The sequence below is a fragment of the Parasteatoda tepidariorum genome, chromosome 7 (genome assembly GCF_982258835.1).
Source record: "Parasteatoda tepidariorum strain Cologne lab strain chromosome 7, Ptep-v5.0, whole genome shotgun sequence".
Lineage (NCBI taxonomy): Eukaryota > Metazoa > Arthropoda > Arachnida > Araneae > Theridiidae > Parasteatoda > Parasteatoda tepidariorum.
In genome coordinates, this window is record NC_141761.1 from 102,520,261 (window position 1) to 102,544,258 (window position 23,998).

Consider the following 23,998-nt stretch of genomic DNA (forward strand, 5'->3'; position numbering starts at 1 on the left):
TTCATCTATTACCTCTAAAATGTGGGGTATATCAGTTAAATTTGCCCATCATAAATTGGTGCAATTATACAACATATTATCCAAATATTTTTCAAGTTAAATAAGAAGAAAATAGGGAAAAAATACATTGAGTGATAGTTGGATAGAGTCTTATTATTGCGTTCAAGAACTTATATATTACTTTAGTAAGTCTAAAAGTTAACTACCATGTTACGTTAGCATTGATTTCATTACACACTTTAGAAATTATCAATTTAAGGCACAAAAAATTGATTTCGTTTAAAATTAATTAGCTGTGAAAAATAAACAATTTGTTTTAATTAGGAAAAAATTACTCACGATCTTTAAGATCTAGCAGACTTCCTAACTGTAGATCTAAAAGAAAAAAAACGTAGTATAATATTTCTGCTTTAACAAACTATCTGATAAAATTGGAGAAACCGACATAAATGCAGTACATTTCCGCATGAAAAAAGAAGACGTTTACAGAAAACGTATGTTCAAGATTTTACCTTCTTCCAAAAAATATTCCTATCATTTAAAAAAAAACCAGAAAGGATAGAAATTTGAAAGTGAAAAATCAAAGAAATACGGTGGATGAAGGAGAATTTAACGTTTCTAACAAGCTAAGATATTTGCAGAGTTTGTTAAACCACATGTCATCTTGCGATATCGTAATGAAATATAACGTCTTTGCAAATGACCACATTTACACTCTTAGTAAATGGAATAGGTGTATCAAGGTTCCGCATTTCCACACTCTCTACACTTTCCTTCTTTTCTAGTTGCACAGAAAACCATGTTTCATTTGCTGAAAACATGGTAAATATTTTCAGCAAATCTTGCATTTGAATACTGTGCAACTAGCATCAGAGATATAGCGTAGTTTTGAATTAGTTCACATAGTTGAAAATTGGTGCGTACTGTAATAGCATGCTATATTCAACGATAAATGCAAAAATGAAATTTCAATTTAAAGCTAATCTCTTTATTGACAATATCTCTTGGATAGTATTTGTTGTTTTAAAAATGTCGGAGCTCCCTCTACGTATGGTTGGTTTGTTATTTAGGGCAAATCCAGTCTCTTGCTTTGATGGATGGTACCATGAAGTCCAAAGTAGTAAAAACGTTAGGACTCCCTCTACGCAACTTCCGTACTATCACTGTTTTTATAAAGCATTTTTATGACAAACGCAGGCTGTTGCCCGTTTAACTGACCCATGGTTACTAAAATGCAAAGTATTTACTTGATCCAGTTATAATACGGTCAAAGTTATCCAGTCAAAGTTAACTCAATAGCCTGTGAACGTGCGGTTTACATTTGCTTGGCTTTTACACGCTATAATCTATAGTTTATGCAGGTATTCCATACAAGCAATTTATTTTCTAAATTTGATGATTATTACGAGATTGCTATTCTTTACAAGATTACGATTAAGATTATTACTATTGCTATTTTAAAAAATGATTGACTCTAAAAAATAAACGGTGAGCCAAAACAAAAGGGTTTTCTGAATAACTTTAGTTTTAATTATTAGACTTTTTCAAACAAGAAATGAATCTCAATGACCTTAACACGTAAGCTAATTACCGCTAACTGCTAATTAAGCTAAGTATTCAGACAAAAAACGTATCTATGTTTTTTTCTGACGAACTAGCTTTTTCAGCCATTAAAATAGGGAGGTAGTAAAAATCTAGAAATTGTACTCCCAATAGCTTAGAGTGGTCAAAAGTTTAGTTAAATTTATATCAAAATGATCGAAAGTTTAGGTATCTAAATATTAAGATTATTTCACTACATCTTGAACTTTTTAAACGAATCAAAAAGTTTTGCACACAATTATACAAGTCATTTGTGCAAGGATAATACTCTGTAAAATGTAATTTTTTAATACATCTTTTAAAAACAGTTTACAACAACAGTTAAGCAAAATAAATGTAAATTAGAAAATACAAAATTTGAACGATATCGGTGGATTAATTCTTGGGAAATGAAAATTTATTTAGACAGATATCGGTCGAATGGTTATCATGAAATGAAATTTTAAAAATATAACTTTTTTATGAAATTTATAGTGGGAAATTATTTTATATATCTTCGGTCATTTTATATTTTCTCATTTAAAAGTAAGCAGTTTAAAATTATGAATAAATTTGCATGCCTCATAAGACAAAAAAGTTTTTGACTGCTATTAAGTAAAATAATAAATAATAAATAATCTTTGAAAATTATTTTTTACATGGCATAAACTTTTAATAAACGAGTTCGAGTTAAGTAATTGCGAACGAAGCGAGATAAATAATTGCGTACGACAAAATTTTCGATTCGCTTGAATCCCCGAAAAAAATATTAACATTAAAAGGGCTTAACATCAATCTGCATTAGGTAGCCCAAATTTTTAACGACTCCTCTATCGAAATCATTGGGACAACATTTTCCAGATTGCGGCTACCTCCGTTATTTTGATGGTCATAAATCAATGGATTCAAAGAGAAAGTCGTTTGTGTGTCTGATTCAGTAACTTAATTAATTGCTGGCACAAATTAATTAGCATATTTGAAAGTAACCCTTTGATCCCGTAAGATTGAACTTTATTACGTAAAAATCAGTTTAATAAAACAAAGGAGGAGGATATCTTTTTGTTTTATTTTCGATACAATAAACAAAGCATATTTGAAAGTAACCCTTTGAGCCTGTAAGATTGAATATTAACATTAAAAGGGTTTAACATCAATCTGCATCAGGTAGCCCAAACTTTTAACGACTCTTCTGTCGAAATCATTGGGACCCCATTTTCCAGATTGCGGCTACCTCCGTTATTTTGATGGTCATAAATCTAAATCCATGGATTCATAGAGAAAGTCGTTTGTGTGTCTGATTCAGTAACTTAATTAATTACTAGCACAAATTAATTAGCATATTTGAAAGTAACCCTTTGATCCCGTAAGATTGAACTTTATTACGTAAAAATCAGTTTAATAAAACAAAGGAGGAGGATATCTTTTTGTTTTATTTTCGATACAATAAACAAAGCATATTTGAAATTAACCCTTTGAGCCTGTAAGATTGAATATTAACATTAAAAGGGTTTAACATCAATCTGCATCAGGTAGCCCAAACTTTTAACGACTCTTCTGTCGAAATCATTGGGACCCCATTTTCCAGATTGCGGCTACCTCCGTTATTTTGATGGTCATAAATCTAAATCCATGGATTCATAGAGAAAGTCGTTTGTGTGTCTGATTCAGTAACTTAATTAATTACTAGCACAAATTAATTAGCATATTTGAAAGTAACCCTTTGATCCCGTAAGATTGAACTTTATTACGTAAAAATCAGTTTAATAAAACAAAGGAGGAGGATATCTTTTTGTTTTATTTTCGATACAATAAACAAAGCATATTTGAAATTAACCCTTTGAGCCTGTAAGATTGAATATTAACATTAAAAGGGTTTAACATCAATCTGCATCAGGTAGCCCAAACTTTTAACGACTCTTCTGTCGAAATCATTGGGACCCCATTTTCCAGATTGCGGCTACCTCCGTTATTTTGATGGTCATAAATCTAAATCCATGGATTCATAGAGAAAGTCGTTTGTGTGTCTGATTCAGTAACTTAATTAATTACTAGCACAAATTAATTAGCATATTTGAAAGTAACCCTTTGATCCCGTAAGATTGAACTTTATTACGTAAAAATCAGTTTAATAAAACAAAGGAGGAGGATATCTTTTTGTTTTATTTTCGATACAATAAACAAAGCATATTTGAAATTAACCCTTTGAGCCTGTAAGATTGAATATTAACATTAAAAGGGTTTAACATCAATCTGCATCAGGTAGCCCAAACTTTTAACGACTCTTCTGTCGAAATCATTGGGACCCCATTTTCCAGATTGCGGCTACCTCCGTTATTTTGATGGTCATAAATCTAAATCCATGGATTCATAGAGAAAGTCGTTTGTGTGTCTGATTCAGTAACTTAATTAATTACTAGCACAAATTAATTAGCATATTTGAAAGTAACCCTTTGATCCCGTAAGATTGAACTTTATTACGTAAAAATCAGTTTAATAAAACAAAGGAGGAGGATATCTTTTTGTTTTATTTTCGATACAATAAACAAAGCATATTTGAAATTAACCCTTTGAGCCTGTAAGATTGAATATTAACATTAAAAGGGTTTAACATCAATCTGCATCAGGTAGCCCAAACTTTTAACGACTCTTCTGTCGAAATCATTGGGACCCCATTTTCCAGATTGCGGCTACCTCCGTTATTTTGATGGTCATAAATCTAAATCCATGGATTCATAGAGAAAGTCGTTTGTGTGTCTGATTCAGTAACTTAATTAATTACTAGCACAAATTAATTAGCATATTTGAAAGTAACCCTTTGATCCCGTAAGATTGAACTTTATTACGTAAAAATCAGTTTAATAAAACAAAGGAGGAGGATATCTTTTTGTTTTATTTTCGATACAATAAACAAAGCATATTTGAAATTAACCCTTTGAGCCTGTAAGATTGAATATTAACATTAAAAGGGTTTAACATCAATCTGCATCAGGTAGCCCAAACTTTTAACGACTCTTCTGTCGAAATCATTGGGACCCCATTTTCCAGATTGCGGCTACCTCCGTTATTTTGATGGTCATAAATCTAAATCCATGGATTCATAGAGAAAGTCGTTTGTGTGTCTGATTCAGTAACTTAATTAATTACTAGCACAAATTAATTAGCATATTTGAAAGTAACCCTTTGATCCCGTAAGATTGAACTTTATTACGTAAAAATCAGTTTAATAAAACAAAGGAGGAGGATATCTTTTTGTTTTATTTTCGATACAATAAACAAAGCATATTTGAAAGTAACCCTTTGAGCCTGTAAGATTGAATATTAACATTAAAAGGGTTTAACATCAATCTGCATCAGGTAGCCCAAACTTTTAACGACTCTTCTGTCGAAATCATTGGGACCCCATTTTCCAGATTGCGGCTACCTCCGTTATTTTGATGGTCATAAATCTAAATCCATATATTCATAGAGAAAGTCGTTTGTGTGTCTGATTCAGTAACTTAATTAATTACTAGCACAAATTAATTAGCATATTTGAAAGTAACCCTTTGATCCCGTAAGATTGAACTTTATTACGTAAAAATCAGTTTAATAAAACAAAGGAGGAGGATATCTTTTTGTTTTATTTTCGATACAATAAACAAAGCATATTTGAAATTAACCCTTTGAGCCTGTAAGATTGAATATTAACATTAAAAGGGTTTAACATCAATCTGCATCAGGTAGCCCAAACTTTTAACGACTCTTCTGTCGAAATCATTGGGACCCCATTTTCCAGATTGCGGCTACCTCCGTTATTTTGATGGTCATAAATCTAAATCCATGGATTCATAGAGAAAGTCGTTTGTGTGTCTGATTCAGTAACTTAATTAATTACTAGCACAAATTAATTAGCATATTTGAAAGTAACCCTTTGATCCCGTAAGATTGAAATTTATAACGTGAAAATCAGTTTAATAAAACAAAGAAGGAGGATATCTTTTCGTTTTATCCTCGATACAATAAACAAAGCAAATAAATCCCTATAATTACTTACTTTTAAGAAGGTTGAGCAAATTCGATAAATCAAGAACTGCACAAAAAAAATGTATGTTATTGTAAAGTAAAGATGGCAATAATAACAAATTTAATACTGGACATTTATTAATTGAAAAAATCATAAGAATTATGCTTGAAAAAAGACAAATTATTTTAAAATACATTGTATAAAATAAGTTATCATAAATACGCCATATCATATCATCTAACTATATATAAAAATCCAATTATGATGTCGCAGTTTTCCTTTGGAGTCGATGCATTTTTATTGGCCGGAAAATCACATGGTAGGATCCAGTTTTCCAATATTAATTTTCATATTGGTTTGGTTGTCAGAGATCCTTTGTTATATAGGTGATTCTCACGAAACATGACAATTCACTTGCTCCAAGATCTAATACTATAATACTAGAAGAACTTTTTTTTAAAAAAAATTTATATAATAAATAACATTGCTGTTAGCATTTTAAAATGACTTTGCACTAGCATTGACTGTTTTGTATACTTAAAAAATTTAATTGAATATCAAAATGTCATTTTTCAGGCATGTCCCAAACAATATTTCCAATAATAACTAGCTTCAAAACTTCCCATACATTTTTCAAAATCTAATTTTTCTTATCTTATCCTATGTAAGCATTTCTAGAATATACGCAGAGGGTATTGTTTACTAAAATAATTTGTTTAAAATAATTTTTTCTGTCAATAATTTGTTTGTCCCATAAGAATCTGTCATTTTCCTGGCTACTTTTATTTAGTGATTTATAACCAAAATAGATAGTGTCAGGAATCAAAATCTTGTGTTAATAGATTGATTAGATACCCTCCTATCTAAACATGTCTTGTTGCATGAATAAAGAACCTTTTTTCCGGCTCAAAATCTATTTCAAAAATTTTTTCAATGTGAGTAGGTTTTTATGTTGTCATTTTCCTGGCTTCTTGAAATTATTAATAACAAAAACTACATAGATTTATCTGAGTTATTTTGAGAAATACTGCTGTTTTCGGCAGAATATAAACGTGTTCGGCCAAAATATTAAATTAAAGTAAAGTTATATGCTATAAAATGGCGAATTTGTCATTAACCTGGCTGTCATTTTCCTGGCTTATGAATGCCGGGACATTGAGGTGTTACCAGAAATTCTTTTTAACTGCTAACTGTGAAGAGGCAAAGCAAATATTAACCTAATACCAAGTTTATGTATTATTGTAATATGCTTGGGTGTAATCAAAGTTATTTATTTATTTAATGATTGATTGTTATACACCATTTTATTCTGTACATATCAGCAACAAAAAGTTTTTTGTTTCTTTCGACAGGGGATAAAAAGAATTAATTTAAGCAATTTATGGTCCATCTAACATGAAGGCTTAAGTTGAGTTACTTGCTATTAACTTAAAATGACTGTTTTTTAAACTTCTAAGGTAATATGTCATTTTCCTAGCAATTAAGATTTGGTGAATTTCTATTTTTTTTTTCTCGAGCAAATGCCAATATACTACACTGCTGTCTATAAGATATTAATAAGTGTAGCTAAAGAAGCATACAAAAAAAATTTTAGATTATTTTGAAGACTTTAAATTTGAAAAAATTTTTTGGTCCGAATTGTCATGTTTCGTGAGAATCACCCATATATGCAACGTTTTTATTAACAAAAACAAACTAAAATGTCATTTTCTTAAAAAAAAATTTGCTTGGATGGTAAAACCGATTGCAGATTTGAATGGAAGTGTCTAAGATTTGTAAAAAATCTTATGCAGCAGAAAAAAATTTGTACCCCACTGTTTTTTAATCTATCTACTAAGTTGTAAGGGTTGTATTTAAAAAAAATTGATGACTTATAAGAACAAGGAATTGTTTTATTGATTTCAATATGAGCTTATATTACTTACGAACTGCGGTGTGTTGTACAGAGAGATAAAAACCTGGTGGGCCAAAGTTAATTGCGGATTAACTCCTGAAAGGACAGCATTATTGAAATTTAAATGTTTTGCTATTAAAAAATTATTCGAAATTAGGGAAAGAAGAGGTAGTTAGAGGGGATTAGGTTTGGTTAATATGGATAATGATGAGAATTGTTCTAATTCCAATTCCTGCTGTTTTATCATAGTCATTTCTGTTGTGTGCGGTCTAGCGTTATCCACTAATTAAATAGAAATCGATCTGCTGGCCAATTTCAGCTATTGTTTTTTTAAGCTGATTTCTTTTGCAATTTTTCTTCTCACGTCGTCTTTTGGTTTCAATGTAAATCTTTGATTATGTTCTGAGATGAACATCTAAACTGTGACCTTTAGCTTATAATGGACCTTTGATTCGATGTGATCGCGTGACTAATTGCTAAGGTCAAAGTCACCTTTTTAAAATTTAACGCACCAATTTTAATACTGTATGCTGCCTAGTGACATTATGGCAAATTTATTATTGCTGTTTCACCAGGTCTGAGGTGCTGAAATTAAACACAAGGACTCATACTTCATAATAGTGCGAATTTCTGGCAATTCCATTTTCAACAAAATTAATTTTCAAAGATAATTTCTAGAGAAAGGTAAAAAAAAATTGATAATGTCAAATAATAGGCTGTCAAATTTGGTATCATTAATCGATGAATTGACTGATTGACAAGCTAAGTATTATTAATTGAAAAACTTAATAGAAATAGTCCAGAATAGCAATTCAAAAGTTATTTAAAAATTACTATTACTGCCACTACTTCTACTACTATTTCAAAATTAAGAATGCTGCCATGCCTCTGAATATGAAATTGCTTAGCAGTTTAAATGTTTTATAATTTACTAAAATTTACTGGTAAAGTTTGACTAACAAATTGCAAATTAACTCCAGCCGTCAACATTAATTTCACATTCGCATAAATTCTCCTCTCCCTAAAATAATAAATATTTAATATTACTTACCCTTAAGTATCTTATTTAAATCAAGAACACCTCCTGTCAAATCTCCAACTAAATGCGAAATATAAAGGAAATTTAATTAAAAATAATTCGGAAATTCTGAAATATATATATATATATATATATATATATATATATGATTATGTATATATATATATATATATATATATATATATATATGATATATGATTTTATATTCAAAATGAAGATAAAACAAGGGAAAATTATAGACGTATGCAAAACGGGGGAAATAATAATGAAAAAAATAACAAACAACTGATTAAAAGGAAAAAAAAAGATTAAATTTTTTAAAAAGAAACCGGAAAGTAAAAGATATAATCTTTTCATCAGCCCACACGATTACATCCGCAAAAATGAGTGCTTTCTGATATTGTATCAATATAGCTAAAGCAAAATATCTTAATACAATAGTGTGAGGAGCACTCAAAAAAATTTTTACAAAAATTACAACAATTAAAATAGAACACAATAAGTAAAAATGACACGTAAAAACCGAAAATAAAGTAAAAGAAAAAACAGTATAAAACAAAACAAAAACTATAAAGCGAGTAGCGAAATCAGATGTACTTACAAGAAAGGGAAATTTTTCAAGTATGATTTAAAAATATTTTCGCAACAAGATTGCCAGATTACAAAACATGAAAACAAAAGCGCAAATTGAGTGTAACTAGAGGAATTTAAAGTGCCGTTCTTACTGCATTGCTGAAGTGATTTTTTATGCTGTGCATTGATTTGTTAGTAACCAAGGATGGGCCCGAAATGGATGTGCGCAAGGTAATATTATACTGGATAATTTAAAAAGTTGACCATATATAATATTAGAAAATAAATATTTATTTAAGAAAAAATATAAAATGGAAAAGAGAAACATAAATTGCCTATATTGCAAATAATTTTAGCCACAGATTTGCCCGATATGGATTTGCACATGGAAAAATTAAACAAATTATCAAAGAAAAAGAATTTTTGTAAATAATTTTAAAACGAATTTGCCCGAAATGGATTTGCAGATGGAAAAATTAATACAGAAATTTTTTGTAAATAATTTTACCCACGGATTTGCCCGACTTTGATTTGCACATGGAAAGATTATAAAAATTAACAAAGAAAAATTATTTTAGTAGAAAATTTTAGCCACTGATTTGCCCGAAATGGATTTGCACATGGAAAAATTATGCAAATTAACAAATAAATTATTTAGTAAATAATTTTGGCAACGGATTTGCATATGGGAAAATTATATAAATTAACAAAGAAAATGTTTAGTAAACATATCCACAAAAATATACGATTAATTCAATGATTTTATATAAAATTTTGTTACTTTAGTTGGGTATCCATTGTTTTTTATCAAATTTCGAAAGAGTTTATCGATTTGTTTTTTGGATAAATAAATATTACTACAGATTCTTTTAATTCTGTTCATTTCATTGAAAGTGGTATTTAAATAGATGCTCCTAGAAACATTAGAATTCCAAGTAATTAGTTTATTAATATTAAAATTAAAATCATTTCTTTTATCGTATAAATCAACAAAGCGGATATTTTCAACTTTTATAGTACCCAAATCCAAAAAATTGAAATTAATATTATCATCATAATTACGAAGCAAGATTAATTCCTCAGGGTAAATATCATTTAATAAAATGGTATAATCTTGAAAATTAAAGATAATTAAGTCATCAATATATCTAAAAACAAATTTAATACTAAGAGTATAATTTTTTTCATAATAATGCAAAAATAAGTTAGCTAAGAGAAAAGAAGAATTAGATCCTTGCGGTATTCCATCAATTTGATGAAAAATATCCTTTCCATTGTAAAGATAATTATTAAAAAGACAAAAATTAATCAGAATTTCCTAATAATCAAAATCGCAGCAAAGGATATTTTTGAAATCATGGTAGTTTCAAAGGGACAACTTTTAGTTTAGAAAGGAGAATGCGGTTGAAAAGATGTTAGAAATCAAAAGTCGCAATAGAATTAATATTTTTATGTTTAATGAAATCTAAAATCGGTTGATTATTAGTGATAATCCAAGAGAAACCTTCCTTAGAAATATTGTTAATAACTTTATTAAGTAGTTAGTAGTAGTAATTTTATTTAATTATTTAAGTAGTAAGAGAAAATGGTGTCAGGTTTAGTTACATAAGTAATAGATCCACACGTGATAGTTCTAAATTTTACAGGAATTTTATGAAATTTAGGACATATAATTAAGTAAGGAAATTGTATATTGCTAACTTTAATTTTTAATCTCTTATAAAAAGCTAAAATTTCTTTAATGACAATATTATTATTGAAATTACTAAGTTTAAAATTTTTACTATTTTTTAATTTCGTATTTAAAAGTTCAGCATCAAATTTTTTACATCTATGGGAGTAATTACAAAATTTTTGAAGTTGCTTAATTGATTGAGCAATATTAGAAACATTTGTTGGATTGTTACTCTTATTTAAATTATCCTTATTATTGAAAACAAAGTTTTTAAAATAATAATAAACACCCCATTTCCATTCTGTTAGCATACCTAAAGGTAAAGAGAATCTATTTGATACCTTTAAACAAAAACTATTGAGGTCATTAAGAAAGTATTTTAGAATTTTATAGATTGATATATCGTAAATGGGTCTGAATTTTGTGCCTTTTATCATTAAATTCCTAAGTTTCAAGTTTTCTATAATACTTAAATTAGCAGTAATAATATGCTTATGATGTTTATCAACAAAATCAAAATATTTATCTTCCTCACAGTGACATTCATAATCGGATATTTTAATACTCCCTAAATTTTTGCTTAGATCATTATAATTAAATATAGTTGTAATAAGAGATTTATTATATTTAAAACTTTTAATTATGATAAAATCTTTTAATGGAAATAAAGCTTTAAAATTTTCGAAAATGTTGTGAAATTTGATCTTATTGAAAATAGGATTTTGAAAATTAAAAACGAAATATAAATTATCTAAATTTTTCTTTCTATTTGGCGAAGTTTTGCTCATTTTGGCTTTTATAAGATAGAAACAAAGAACTGTGAAATGTAAATTAATAAAAGAAAAGTTAATAATAAGATCGTAAAACTTATATACATCATAATTCATAAGGGAGAAGACAAAATCTTAAATTGGTTTAATTGGTACTTATTGTTTTTCTTAACTTTCTTCGTGTTTTCTTGTATTTATTTATTTTGTCATATATGTATATATATATATATATATATATATATATATATATATATATATATATATATATATATATATATATATATATATATATATATATATATATATATATATATATATATATATATATATATATATATATATATATATATATATATATATATATATATATATATATATATATATATATATACTTGTATATATATATATATATATATATATATATATATATATATATATATATATATATATATATAGAAATATAATATATATATATGCCAATTAGCTCAAAAGTAAATATGATGTACTCCTTAAGGAAACACAAGTTTTCTTAATGGTTTATGCAAAATAGTTCAGTAAGAAATGCAAAACTCAATAATGAAGGCTATTGTGTCAGCATTTAAAAATAAGTAATTTAATAACATATCGAAAAACAATTCAACTGCTTATGCTTATTTCTTATTCCCTCAATAAGAAATGCAAAAACCTAAGTTGCAAATGCAACCAAGCGCATATAACAAGAAATATTAATTTTTAATAAAAAATAGTTCAACAACAAGTGAAAAATCCACCATAAATATTGGAAATTGAGTAGCTCAGTAGAAATTGCAAAAAAATTGCATAGAAGTATGTTAAATATAGATTAGTACTAAGCCTTTCAAGAATGTTAACTACTCACTTCCACCTAAGATGCCTCCTATTAAGCCATCTCCATCTACATGAAAATTAATAAAATATCCAAACATAAGAGAGATTTATTAAAATATTAATAAACAAATTTCATAGTGATTACTAAAATAAATTCATGAAATATCCAATTATTATTATCATAATATTCTCATCAAGAAAGTTAACAAGATTTTTTTTTAAAGCTTCAAGTTGATAATAATACTCTCATTATGGTCACAAATATTCCAAAAAAGCTTTTAGTCGATTTAAAAAGTATTTAGGATCCAGAATAGTTTTTTAAAAAAAAAAAATTTTCGAAAACTCGAATTAAAAAATTTTGGAAAAAACAAATTTCAGTTTTCATGTTAAAAAAGTTAACGTTAATTAATATTACAAGAAGAATAGCGTTAATTAATATTGCAATTATTAGAAAAAATTATTCTACAAGATGTCATTTATGCTCATTAACAAATATGAATTTTGATTTTTTTTTTTTTTGAAATTTTTCAGTGGTCTTTCACTTTAAATATTGAAACAAAACCCACACATTATAGAAACAATAAAAAGAATGCAACTTCTATAAGAATCAAAATATTCTCACTTTCTCCCAAGAGACCACCAATTATTCCTCCTAAGTAAAAGAAGACATTTATATCATAAATATTTTAACATCTACAATAATATGTTGTCATCAAGAAAAACAAAAAGCAATAATTTATTACTAGTTTTAAAAACAGGATTAAATGTTTTAAAAACGAGATAAATGTAGACATTATAGAAATAATGAATTGAAAATCCTTGTGTTTGCCAACATTAATATCAAAAGCGACAATAAGTTTAAAATTATTAACAAAAAAATTCGAGTATAAATTACAATTACATACGTTATCAATATTTTTGCATTGTTTATTTAAATTCGAATTAAATATATTACAGTTAAGGAATCTATTAGATTCTACGGCAAAAAGTAGTATAATTTTTAAAGGAATTTTTTTTACCTTAAATTGATTGATAGATAAGTTTTAAATATTGAACAAAAGTACAAAAGTTAAATTAATGTAAAATTGAAATTTTATCGAATAAGATAAAACTCAATTTCGTCTCAAAATCGGCTCAATGCGGGTGTTATAAACATGCACCGAGGAACCAATATAGGAATGTATATATTTTTTAATATTGGTCCTATATAGGGTCAATCTCGGCTCTTATGGGGGCAATATAGGGCCTATATTGGCTGTAAAGTATCGGACAAATATATATATATATATATACTTACTTGGCGCCTCACCAGATTCCGTTCCTGCACCTGCTCCTGCAAATACGACAAAATAAATATATATTTTCATAAATCAATAAATAAAAACTACAGAATTTTCACAACTATTGGTTGCAACCCTAAATAATAGTTTTTCATTGGCGTTGGTATTTTACTCCTAAGCTTTATCATCTTAACTCTTTCATCGTGGCGAACGGGATAACTAGTCTCCCGTGATTATTCAATGGGGGCTATTAATGAGTATTATTATTGATTTAAATTATTTTTTGAAGTAAAACAGACAAGTTTTAAGCAGAATTTACGTTTTGTTCCAATTTCAGCCTTGTGGACAAAGGCGCACCATTGTTTGAAAGTGTTAAGCTTTTATTTAATTTTAGATACCTGCAAATTTAAGGACACTTACTTAAGAGATTAATTAATTGTTATTTTACTTGGGTGTATAGTTGCATTATATGTTTATAAAAAAATTTCCTTTCAATATGAGGTAACTTAAATTAAGATATTCAACCATGTTTCCTTTACAGTAGAGCTTTATTATTAATACAAAAATAAAATTCGAATTGTTAATGTACACGACAACATGGGTGCGTAAAATAGGGACGCAGCACCAAAGCCTTCCAACTATTTCACTTGTTTAGAGTTCTTGTGACGTAGTCAACAGGGTTGACGTTGGGGCATGAGTTCTATATAATTAAATCGATCTTTCAATCGTATTCAATATGGCGATATTTATATTTTTGATTTAATTCATATTTTTCGATCATTTCCATATCTTTCGGACACTCTATAAATTCGATATTATTATTATGAACTCCAATGTTCTTTCAATATTTGTATTTACATCAATATAGCTTATAGCACTATTTGATCATATTACTCAGATTGCATAAAGCGGTTTGCAAACGATAGAGTTTTTTTGTCATTAAACACTACATTCATTGATTTTGCAAATTGCTGTTCTTTTAATTGTGATTATTCGATTTCGTAGCTTTCTTCTAATTAAAAGCAAAATACAGCTTCGTTTAGTGTTAGGAAAAAAATATTACATAAGTGCTTATAAACTACATCCTTATTTTTCTCAATTTAATAGTAGTATACTAATGTTTCATTAAAATATTTTAAAACAATGAGAAGAACCCTGCGTTTGACAATAAATTTATTTTAGGATATAAATTATTACGAAATAAATTTTCAGTTATGAGATGAATTAATATATTAATGAAGTTTATACTTGAAAATAATAATTGAAAAATCGTTTACCACCGCCTAAGCCAAGAGTATTTGTAACTCCTCCAACTAAATGAAATAAGTAGATGTATTTATGTAATCAAAACAGAAGGAACTATGAAAACTAATTAAATACTTTTTGATTGAATAATTGTTTTGAAATATTCATTTCTAAATTTAAAACTACTGCTCTAACAGCAATTTGATGTAATTATCCAAAATAATATTTTAAGTAAGACAATTTCTTATCTCTAAATATTTATATAAATCCAACAGACAGAATATTTTACTCAATATTCAATTCATCTCTGAACAAGGTTTCTAGACTACTTCAAATTACTCTACCTAGAGTATTCCTATTCTAAAATTGAAATCGCTCCAACACAGCTGCAACCCGCTTCGGCATGAATGCCACAAGTCCTTGGTAGATGGCCGGAGACAGATTGTACCAGATGTTTAAGCAACGGTCACGCAAATCCGAGATATTGCGACTTGGTGGTCTTTGAGTTCATTTAAAAAAAAAAGCTAGTTATCGACAAAGAAAAACATTCTTCTTTCAAAAGGTACCTCATAAGGTACCTTAAGGTATAAAGGTACCTCAAGATTTAATTGAGTTAGCATGTCTTATATACTAGTGAATGATGTTTAATAATCGTAGTGGTAGTAACGCCTCAATACTCCCCCACCAGAATTTTATCAGGGATAAAATTCAATGAACGGATACCACTAGTTGCAGTATTTGCAAAAGCCTGGGAGAACTATTGCTAAGCTCAGCTGATTTTGAGCGCTTGTGGAGAGAGCCGTATTAAGTTCACCGAGTTTTAAGTGTTGGTCATAAGAGCTGTATTAAAATCGGAGTTGTGTGTGTGTGGTCGCTTCTGTGTTGCTATTAGCCGTGGAGTGTGCGCTGTACCCCGTTATGTGTAAATGAGAAGCAACAACGTGAGGAGGACGATCACGCAGTCACAAATAACAAGTCGAACTGTAGAATGTGGACTATCCATGAAATTAGGTGTAATCATATCGCATCCGAAGCTCACAAATGTGGGGAAAGTAGTTACCGACGACGTCAACCTTCATTTATCAAAAAGTACTCCAAGATTAAATTGAATTAGCACGTCTGATATACAAGTGAATTGATATTTAATAATCGCAGTGGTAGTTACGCGCCCCACACACACACACACACACACATATATATATATATATATATATATATATATATATATATATATATATATATATATATATATATATATATATATATATATATATATATATATATATATATATATGCACTCAAGAACCAAAACATTATGACCACCTCTTAATAACGAGTTGGCCCGCAACACAGCTGCAACCCGTTTTGGCATGAATGCCACAAGTCCTTGGTAGATGGCCGGAGACAGATTGTACCAGATGTTTAAGCAACGGTCACGCAAATCCGAGATATTGCGACTTGGTAGTCTTTGAACTCTGAGCTACCGTTCCATGACATTCCAAATGTGTATTATCGGATTGAGATCCGGTGAGTTAGGCGGCCAGGACATTAACTGGAATTCAGAATCATGTTCCTGGAACCACTCCAACACAATTTGAGCCTTGTGACATGGGACGTTGCCCTGTTAGAAAATTCCATTTCCAGCTGGAAAAACAGAAGCCATGTAAGGGTGCAACTGGTCCGCAATGATGTGTACCCTGTAGCATTCATGGTCTACTCTACCACAACCACGGATCCCTGAGACTCCCAAGAGAACATCCTCCAAAGCATAATACCTCCACCACCGGCCTGTGTATGACCTACTGTACATTGATGGAGCAACTGTTCGCCTGAAAGATGGCGTATCCTGACACGGCTATCGGCGTGATGAATGACAAACCGTGATTCATCTGACCAGGCAACTATCTCCCACTGACTCATGGACCAGTCGCGATGTTCCCGGGCCCAGCGCAGGCGTGGTTGGCGATGACGCTTGGCCAGCAAAGGCACACGAGTGGGACGTTTGCTGCGTAGCCCCATATCCAACAGTGTCCGCTGAACAGTGTGCTCTGATACTATTCTACTTGACCCTGCATTGTATTGGGCTGTCAGCTGAGCCACTGTCTGGCTCCGGTTTTGCTTCACCAAGCGAGACAACCTCCGACGACCTTTTTCTCTGATGGCGTGTGAACGTCGAACACCATGTCGTCTACTGCTGGTTTCGCTGTCATTCATCCACTTTCCATAAGTATTAACAACTGTATATCGCGAACAACCCACGAGTCGTGCAGTTTCGGAAATACTTGTTCCGAGCCATTACAATCTGCCCTCTATCAAAGTCGCTGAGATCCGCAGCCTTTCCCATCACACACAAGTAAGTGAAAGACAGATTCTTCAAACTCTCCAGCAACAGTTAAATAGCACTTCCACCTGGTTACGTGCTTTTCACGTCATCCAGGAGAGTTCATTGCAAAATGTAGGGGTGGTCATAATGTTTTGGCTCTTGAGTGTATATATATATATATGCTGCGTATATATATATATGCTGTATATATATATATATAGTTTGTATATATATATATGCTGTATATATATATATATAGTTTGTATATATATATATGCTGTATATATATATATATAGTTTGTATATATATATATATATATATATATATATATATATATATATATATATATATATATATATATATATATATATATATAACTAACTCAGTGGCGCGACAGCCCATTAAGAGGGCCAAGGCCGACTGTGCCCATCTCAGTTTTCTTGACCTTGGGCTCTGGGGTGCAGAAGCATATGTTCCGGTCAGGTGGTCAGCCGAACGCGGAACCCCCAGTGTTAGTTCCCAAGCATGCTTGGTACTCATTTTATCGACCCACTGAAGGGATGAAAGGCTGAGTCGGCCTTGCCCGGCCCAAGGATATATATATATATATATATATATATATATATATATATATATATATATATATATATATATATACAAACTCTCGTCATTCTTAATATAGGGTTCAGTATACACGTTTTCATAATTCTAGCCCATGAATGACGAAATAAACATTTAAATTTATTCAAATTATGTTATTTCAAAATCAAAATACGTTATTTTTTGAATTAAAAGGCAACAAAAAACAAGATTTGGTCCTATCCGCTTTTCTAGCATTAAATCTGGTGTCTGAGGATGTTACGCATAAGTTTTAATAATTCTAAATATTAGTTCAATGGATTGCTGCCAATACAGCTTCTCCATTTTGCAATTGTTTTGTTTTATTAAATAAAACAAAATTATGTACTTTTGTTTTGCCATAAAAAATAGTGCTAGCTACGCATGCCAAATGATTTCCCAAGAAAATTGCAAATACCACAGACAACTCAACTTCACGTGCGTTATATTGGTAAAAAGTAAAAAATGTACTTTGTAATTGTTACACTAAAGCCACTGAATTGGAAAATCTCTTTAATATGGGTATATTTTATCATTTTAAAGAACCATAATAATCGTATTTTAATAATAGATTAAGAGTAATAACTGACTTTTAAGATAAGAATTAATCCACACGATGGTATGACTTATTTTGTCCTCATATTAAGGTGCAAACAGCAACGGCACTGTTCAACCGCTCCAACATTTCTAACAGCAAAACTTTTTTTGATGGATGGTAAATTCTTCCCCATGTAAATATCTGACTATATTATCTTTTTGAGCAGAGGTTACATTGCCTCAAGACCGCAATAATTTAAAAATGAGTAAATACAAATTTTACAAGCTTCCAGTGCTGTTACGCATTATATCAATTCTTCTTCTTTAATTGCACTAAAGCCTTCTTCTACTTGCAATAGCTACCTCAACTAGCATCTTCCAATCCAACCGGTTCACTAACGATTGATATTTAAGTCTGGAGACCTGCACTTTCGCAATCTAACCATCTTGCGCATGGTTTTCTACTCTTTCTTTTGGTTTGAAAATTAACAAATGACAAGTGTGCAGTACTAGTCCTGCAAATACAAGCTGGCTCCCTATTGGTGGACTGTTTCATAACCTTAGTAGTGGAGGAAGTTCGAGATGCATGTCGGCAATTTCCTAAAACAGATACGACAGACAATTTTTTTTTTCGATTTCATAATTTTGAAATCAAAAGTTATATATGTCCTCCCTAGTAACAAAATTAAAACCATTTCGACGCTTCGAGCTCGCCAATTCCTTGCATTACTTGTTATTGTATATTGTTATAATCATTCATTTTTCTTCAGTAGTTAAAAAAATAACTTTTTTACCCAAATGCGGCTACGAATTTAGTTTTAAAAAAATTAAGTTTTAAAAAAAATATCAGTATAGGAAATAACGGGATATAGCTCATAGACTGAAACAAATACCATTGTAAGGAATATCAGGCAAGTGCATACCAGACAGTAGCTCTTAAGATATAGAAAGAACAGCGGTAGGAATACGGTGCGTTTCTCATCTTTCTGAACCTGCAAGAATAATGGCAACAATCCACTTTTCATAGGGAGGTAGCTAAAGATAGAAGAACTGGCGCTGCACGCTTGTTATTTTGTAATCTTGTTTCCTGTTATTCTCTAAACTTTCAAGAGTCCCCTCTTTATATCAGGCTTTAGTAATATTAAATTATGTTAAAATTTAAAACTTATTTCTGAAAGTTGGAAATATTTTATATTATCCATAAGTGTAAAAGAATGAAAAAGTGCAACTTTTGTAAATATTAATAATTACTTACGTCCACCTAAGAGTCCACCAACTAAACCATCCTCTAAAATAAATATAGTTGTTTATCAAAAATCTGAAATTCGTCATCCATATAACATTTTGAAATGTAATATTTAAAACAAATTAACTAAGTTTTATCACATTTCATTTTACTGTTTCAATTGGACAATACATATGTAGATACGCAAGTATATTAGAGATACCAACTTGCATCGCTTTGTAAAACTTTGGTGACTTTTTTAAAGAGTTATCCTCATTCTACAAGCTTTATTATTTAATTCTCTTTCTCTCTCTCTTTCTCTCTCTCACTTTCTCTCTCTCTCTCTCTCTCTGTCTCTCCTCTCTCTCTCTCTCTGTATATATATATATATATATATATATATATATATATATATATATATATATATATATATATATATATATATATATATATATATATATATATATATATATATATATATATATATCAGTACGACCTCGAAAATCCGGACTCATGCGTCCAGTTCGTCAGAGAAAAATTTCAAAAGAAAAAGTTTAACAAAAATAGCTTAAAATAAAAATTTTAATGCAAGAGTGCAAAACCACAACTGTTCTCCAACAATGAAGCAGTAGATGAAGAGGTAGGGGTGGGGAGTGAATGAAAGCTCATAACTGATATGGAAATTCCAGTCATTCTTATCAGCTCTGTATAGATAACACAGAATATAAAGCGGAATCCCCTCCTCCTGAAGGGGAATCCCACAACTCTTCTCCAACAATGAAGCAGTAGATGAAAAGGTAGGGGTGGGGAGTGAATGAAAGATCAAAGCTGATAAGGAAATTCCTGTCATTCTTTACAGCTCTGTATAGATAACAAAGAATATAAAGGGGAATCCCCTCCTCCACCAATGAAGCAGTAGATGAAGAGGTAGGGGGGGAGTGAATGAAAGCTCATAGCTGATAAGGAAATTCCAGTCAATCTTATCAGCTCTGTATAGTTAACAAAGAATATAAAGGGGAATACCCTCCTCCTAAAGGGGAATCCCCTCAGGAGGAGGAATTCTTCTACCACTTTGTTTTTCCTCCTTGTGAAGAAGGAAAACTGGTTCTTTCTTAACCTTGAAGCTTAGGAGGCGGGGACAAGTTCTTTCATCCCCCAACAAAAAAAGGATTAGTATCAGCTGGTACAGTCTAGTCTAGAAGTATCTGTTTCAGCGATAAGTTGAAATTCAGCTCGCGTTTTAAGCCTATATTTTTAGTTTTAATTGCTAATATTATGTTATCTAAACGATCGATTACGGGGGAAAATGACGAAAGTTTGATTTTTGATGTCTTTTATTTTTTATTTAAAGAGTATATTTATGTTAAAATTAACGTCGAAGGTCTACACACGCGCGTTTAATCGCGAAATCGGCCTGGCAACTTCGAAAGTTCGATAATTCTATCAATTTAAGTAAGGTATCTAAAATCCAGAAATTTCGGAAATCCGGACATTCCAAACCCCCCAGCAGTCCGGACTTTCGAGGTTGCACTATATATATATATATATAGAGAGAGAGAGAGAGAAAGAGAGAGAGGATAACTCTTTTTAAAAAAGTCACCAAAGTTTTACAAAGCGATGCAAGTTGGCATCTCTAATATTCTTGCGTATCTACATATGTATTGTCCAATTGAAGCAGTAAAATGAAATGTGATAAAACTTAGTTAATTTGTTTTAAATATTACATTTTCCTCAGATCTTCTAGAGACACAACATACCCCTACCCTTATCCCTTCGCAAACTATTTCTAACCATGAATCTAATTTGGAATCTGGAAACAGAATGTTTATATCTTTAAAATTCTTTTGATTACATGGAGGAATGAACATTTTTAATATATCCCACAAGCCCTCCAACAATCAAATGTTAACACATTTGATTGCTGAAGGGCTTTGCTGACTAAAACTTGTAACGAAAACCATTAAAAATTGGGTATTTTTTTCTCGCAATTTGGTACTAATTTTTTTCGTATTTTTCATTTATCTTAAAACTCCAGAATTCAACCCCCCGTTTTCTCCCTCTTACGCTTCTAAATAATTAATAAGACATGAAAGAGGTGTAATCTCTTTCAAAAGAGTTCGAGGGATTCAATGTATGACAATTTATAATTGTATCTATGCATTTTTTCAGTGTATCAATATTGCGAAGTTCGGGCATTGATGTTGTGAAGTGAAATATCAATCTCAAATGTATCAACGCTGATTTTTATTAATATCTCACAAATACTTTTATTGTTTGGGAGAAAAGGGTGTCTGGTAGCTTAAATATGTAAAAACAAGAGTAATTAGCTCGGAAAGGCAATTATCTTTTTTTTTTTTACTTATTTAATGAGAGTAAGTTCTTCTACATCTCCCACCTCTCGTATGTTCATGTTTTAGGTTAATGAGTTAATATTTTAAAATATTTCATACACGGCAAATTAAAATGTCCATATTTTCGAGTTATAAATATTACTCACTTCCGCCCAATAGTCCTCCTACCACACCAGCATCATTACCTAAATAAATATAGTTAATTGCATAATTAAAATAGTATTATTTCAACAACGAACTATGATTTGCAAATTTTGATCATATTGCTACTCACATCTGTTAAGCCCGGTGACTGAGTGGTAGTGCGTCGCGTTCTCGTGTCACAGGTCCAGGGTTCGATCCTTCCGCTGGGAAATGAAAGGTTGACTCAGCCTTCCATCCATTTATTGAGTCAATAAAATGAGAACCAAGCATGCTTGGGGAGTTTCGCGCTCGGCTGACTACCCAAGCGGAACATTTCTTCTCCTGCACAGCAGAGCCCAACGTCAATAAAATTTAGATGGGTACAGTAGGCCTTGGTTCGCTATTGTCTGTCGCGCCACTGATTTCAGTGTAGTTTAGTTATTCACATCAATTAGAATATAGTTGTGAAGGAGATTATACTCTTTCGAGAGTCATTCCAGATTATTCCAGGCTTCGGCATTCAAAAGTATCAATTAAAGTTAAAATTAGCGAATTTCTTCAAAGAAATTAAATTCACTACGTCGCAAAATCGACTCTAAATTGGTACATGCAAATTTATGCTAATACTAATTGAAACTCAGTGGTGCGACAGCCCAAGGAGAGCCAAGGTCTACTGTGTCATTCTAGTAGTTTTTTGACCTAGGGCTCTGTAGTGCAAGAACAGTTGTTTCGGTTTGTGACCAGCCGAACGCGGAGTCAAGTTTAATTCTCAAGCATGTTTATTACTCATTTTATCGGCCCACTGAAAAGATGAAAGGCTGTGTTAACCTTCTTGGTCAAACAATAGAACTCCGGACCTCTGCGTGTGAGCTCTAGCACTCAGCCAAGACTTGGGGTAAGCTTTCCCCATTATCGAAGTACATATCAATACTTGGTTTGTAGTTTAATTTAAAGATTGATTTTTTTTTCCTTTTAGGGTAGTTCATCCTATAATGCATAACGATTTTACCCCACAATTTTTTACAATGTACACACTAAAATCTTTGGTCCAAATAGCTTCAAGACAATTTTTGAAAGGAAAGTTTTATCTCAAGATAGCATTTAACCAAGCTTACATATCCATTTTAATAATGAAGAATACTCAAATCAAACACACGCGCATTCACACCAATCATGAATTATTTTCATTTTCGTAAACTCTAATGTTGGCATACTTTGGGTATTGTCAGTAGATAGTAGAAGCATTCGTGTATGAAATAGCGAGGAATTTGTTGTTGTCTTACACGCTTTTTTTTTTAATTTACAAAAACAAAAGCTTGCCGTACCAAAATGGAAGCTCGTTTTTAATTGGGTTTATATAAGGATAATTTCAATTTATTTTTTTAACAACTCAATTTTATGAAATAGTCTTATAATGTTTATAATTTTATAATATTTGCTACTGTTCTCTTAAACATAGTTCGGATCTGTTTAAAAGTGTATACTGGGAAAATACTTGATTTACAAATTATTTATTTTAAGAATTAGTGAGTGTGTTTGTGTGCATCCTAAACTAACTGTTGCTGATTTTAATCGTACCGTAAAAATTATTTTACAAACTCTCATGTATATCGTATCTCATTGCTATAGTAAATTTTTATTTTACTAAAAAGCAAACTACTTCAGAACTAAAGTAGAATAAAAGAACATTCCTGTTGTTTCACTACACCAACAACTGTCCCTGATTTAGAGGTGTTCTTGTCCCGCAGGGGACTGATCATAGAACACCGAAGTCAAGCATTACTGGCTGTGGTCAGTAAAGCGAGTGGGTGACCACGGATCAGCCTATGTAGGGACCGAGGGTGCACTGTATAGGTCCTCGTTAAATTGTTCTACAAGACAGGACTCGACTTCGCGTGCAGGTAGTCGAACTAT

General features: G+C 30.6%; 1 protein-coding gene across 2 annotated transcripts in view; it reads right to left on the reverse strand.

The window, feature by feature from the left end:
* Nucleotides 1-307: 307 nt before the first annotated feature.
* LOC107436640 (uncharacterized) overlaps nucleotides 308-23,998 on the reverse strand; it is a 28,109-nt gene continuing 4,418 nt past the window's right edge. Inside the window, exons 3-11 of one of the 2 annotated variants that reach the window (XM_087168410.1) lie at nucleotides 22,108-22,146; nucleotides 19,641-19,673; nucleotides 14,939-14,974; nucleotides 13,679-13,714; nucleotides 13,004-13,033; nucleotides 12,413-12,448; nucleotides 8,530-8,577; nucleotides 5,615-5,650; nucleotides 309-375 (exon numbers count right to left, since the gene is read on the reverse strand). In XM_087168410.1, the coding sequence (XP_087024536.1) occupies nucleotides 332-375; nucleotides 5,615-5,650; nucleotides 8,530-8,577; nucleotides 12,413-12,448; nucleotides 13,004-13,033; nucleotides 13,679-13,714; nucleotides 14,939-14,974; nucleotides 19,641-19,673; nucleotides 22,108-22,146 (338 nt within the window). In that variant the 3' untranslated portion in view covers nucleotides 309-331. Of the gene's footprint in view, nucleotides 376-5,614; nucleotides 5,651-8,529; nucleotides 8,578-12,412; nucleotides 12,449-13,003; nucleotides 13,034-13,678; nucleotides 13,715-14,938; nucleotides 14,975-19,640; nucleotides 19,674-22,107; nucleotides 22,147-23,998 lie in introns of both variants that reach the window. The other variant, XM_087168411.1, reaches the window with a different exon arrangement.